A 2,144-nucleotide genomic window follows, 5' to 3' on the forward strand; every position below is an offset into this window, starting at 1 on the left:
CGCTCGGGGCTCTTAGCCGCGGCGGGGGGCGCCTTCCCGACCTGCTCTGGGATGGGTGCGTGAGCCAATGGGAGGGTGCTGGGGGGGAGGTGGCCTTGCTTTCTTAAGGGGAGACACACCGCTCCCCGGAGCTGCTGCTCCGGAAGGGGCGACCCGGCGGCCCCACGGCCTCACTCCTGCGGGGTGGAGGTGGGTGGGCCTGGGGTGTCCCCTGCAGGCCTGGAGGCGCCGACCAACAGAAAGAGCATCCCCGCCTCTGAACCCCGAGTCCGAGTTGGGCCACGCACAGCCCCTCTCCACCAGAGTGTTGGGGGGCTGGGAAGGCGTGGGGGCGCCAATGCAGGAGGCGGACCCCCGCAGACCCCTGGCCCTGACCCGCAAGGGCCCCGGGCCGCCTCACCCGAGACGCCCGGGTGCCCACCTGCCTGCCGCCGGGCCCGCATGGGCGCCCCTGCCCGCCTCCCGCAGAACGTCACCGAGAAGCAGAAGGCTTGCGAGACGGACCTGGCCAAGGCCGAGCCGGCCCTGCTGGCCGCGCAGGAAGCGCTGGACACGCTGAATAAGGTGGGGGCGGGGCGGGAGGGACGGCGGCGCGCGGGGAGCCCCGGGCGCACTCGGCCACCGACCCCGGCCACGTCCTGCCGCCCACAGAACAACCTGACGGAGCTCAAGTCCTTCGGGTCCCCGCCGGACGCGGTGGTCAACGTCACGGCCGCTGTCATGATTGGGACGAGGAGGCAGGGAGGCGCCTCCGACCCGCCCGGGCAGGGCTGGACTGGACGGCCCGACCTGCCTTGCAGCCGGAGGTCAAGGCCTCCATCAGCCTCTTCATGGCCTACGTGCACACGACCGTCAACGACATGTCCAAGGTGTACCTGGCCACCGAGCGCCGCTACAACTACACCACGCCCAAGACCTTCCTGGAGCTGATCAAGCTCTACCAGAGCCTGCTGGGCCAGAAGACGGTGGAGCTGGTGGCCAAGATCCAGCGGCTGGAGAACGGGCTCATGAAGCTGCAGAGCACGGCGTCCCAGGTGGGCGCCGGCGGCCCGGGCCGCAGGAGCCCGCTCCCGCCCAGACGGCCCTACGGGTGCCACGTCCAGACAGGCCCTGGACACAGCAGCCACACCCCGGCCAGCTGGACAGCCCTGCCGCTCCCCGGCACACCCGCGCGCCCAGGGCCTCCCGGCCTGAGCAACAGCGCGGGTCTCCCCCCGGGTCCCCCCCCCACCCCCGTGCACGCAGCCGGCACTCAGTAAATACACAGCTAGGGGTCACCGCTCCGCTCGGGCCCCCGGAGGTGGTGGCGGCCCGGCCCAGCTCCACGTCCGCTGGTGCCCCGCCCCAGGTGGACGACTTGAAGGCCAAGCTGGCCATCCAGGAGGCCGACCTGAAGCTGAAGAACGAGAATGCCGACAAGCTGATCCAGGTGGTGGGCGTGGAGACCGAGAAGGTCAGCAAGGAGAAGGCCATCGCCGACGAGGAGGAGGTCAAGGTGGAGGTCATCAACAAGGTGCGGCCCGCGCCGGACAGGGCGGCTCCCCCCAGGCCCAGCTCAGCAGCGCCGCTGGGGTCCCAGAGCCCGTGGGACGTGCAGGTCCCGGCCCGTCGCCCTCGGAGCCGGCCTGTGGCCCCCGAGGGCCGGGGTCCCCCGCCGCGGACTCGCTGCAGCCCCCCGACACTGGGATGTCCGGCCCAGGCCAGGCGGCTCCCGGCCCAAGACCCCCACCTGTGCCTTTTGAGGAGGCAACTCAGGACTGTCCTGGCGATGCCCTGCCGCCCTCGAGGGGAAGGACAAGCTTGGGGCCAGCAAGGCCCCTTGGGCTGGGCCTGCCGGCGGCTTCACTTCTCCTTAAACCGGCTGGGCAGGGGGGGAAACTGAGGCTCAGGAGTCGGCAGCTCGCCTGAGGTCGCACAGCTAGCAGTGAGGACCTGGCCGGCACCCTGACTCCAACCCTCGTCGTGAGTGGGCACCGCCCTCCCCACCCCCCACCCAGAAGTGGCGGATTTAGCAGCTCCCACACCGACCCTCTTACCCGTCCCACTTCACCCCCAGCGTGGGCTGTGGCCTGGGGCTCTCCGAGGGCTCAAGGGGACCAGACCCCCCCCGGCTCCCCCCGGGCCCCTCGCCGCCCTCTGTTGCC

At 71.6% G+C, this 2,144-nt stretch overlaps 1 protein-coding gene across 1 annotated transcript in view; it reads left to right on the top strand.

The window, feature by feature from the left end:
* Window positions 1-2,144, top strand: part of DNAH17 (dynein, axonemal, heavy chain 17) — a gene marked incomplete at its 3' end in the record, with an annotated part of 54,504 nt that overhangs the window by 39,515 nt on the left and 12,845 nt on the right. The window contains exons 16-19 of the mRNA XM_012734579.1: window positions 469-564; window positions 652-717; window positions 801-1,034; window positions 1,349-1,731. Of these exons, the coding sequence (XP_012590033.1) occupies window positions 469-564; window positions 652-717; window positions 801-1,034; window positions 1,349-1,731 (779 nt within the window). The remainder of the gene's footprint in view (window positions 1-468; window positions 565-651; window positions 718-800; window positions 1,035-1,348; window positions 1,732-2,144) is intronic.

The sequence above is a fragment of the Condylura cristata genome, unplaced genomic scaffold, assembly GCF_000260355.1.
Source record: "Condylura cristata isolate star-nosed mole 26May11 unplaced genomic scaffold, ConCri1.0 scaffold00060, whole genome shotgun sequence".
NCBI lineage: Eukaryota > Metazoa > Chordata > Mammalia > Eulipotyphla > Talpidae > Condylura > Condylura cristata.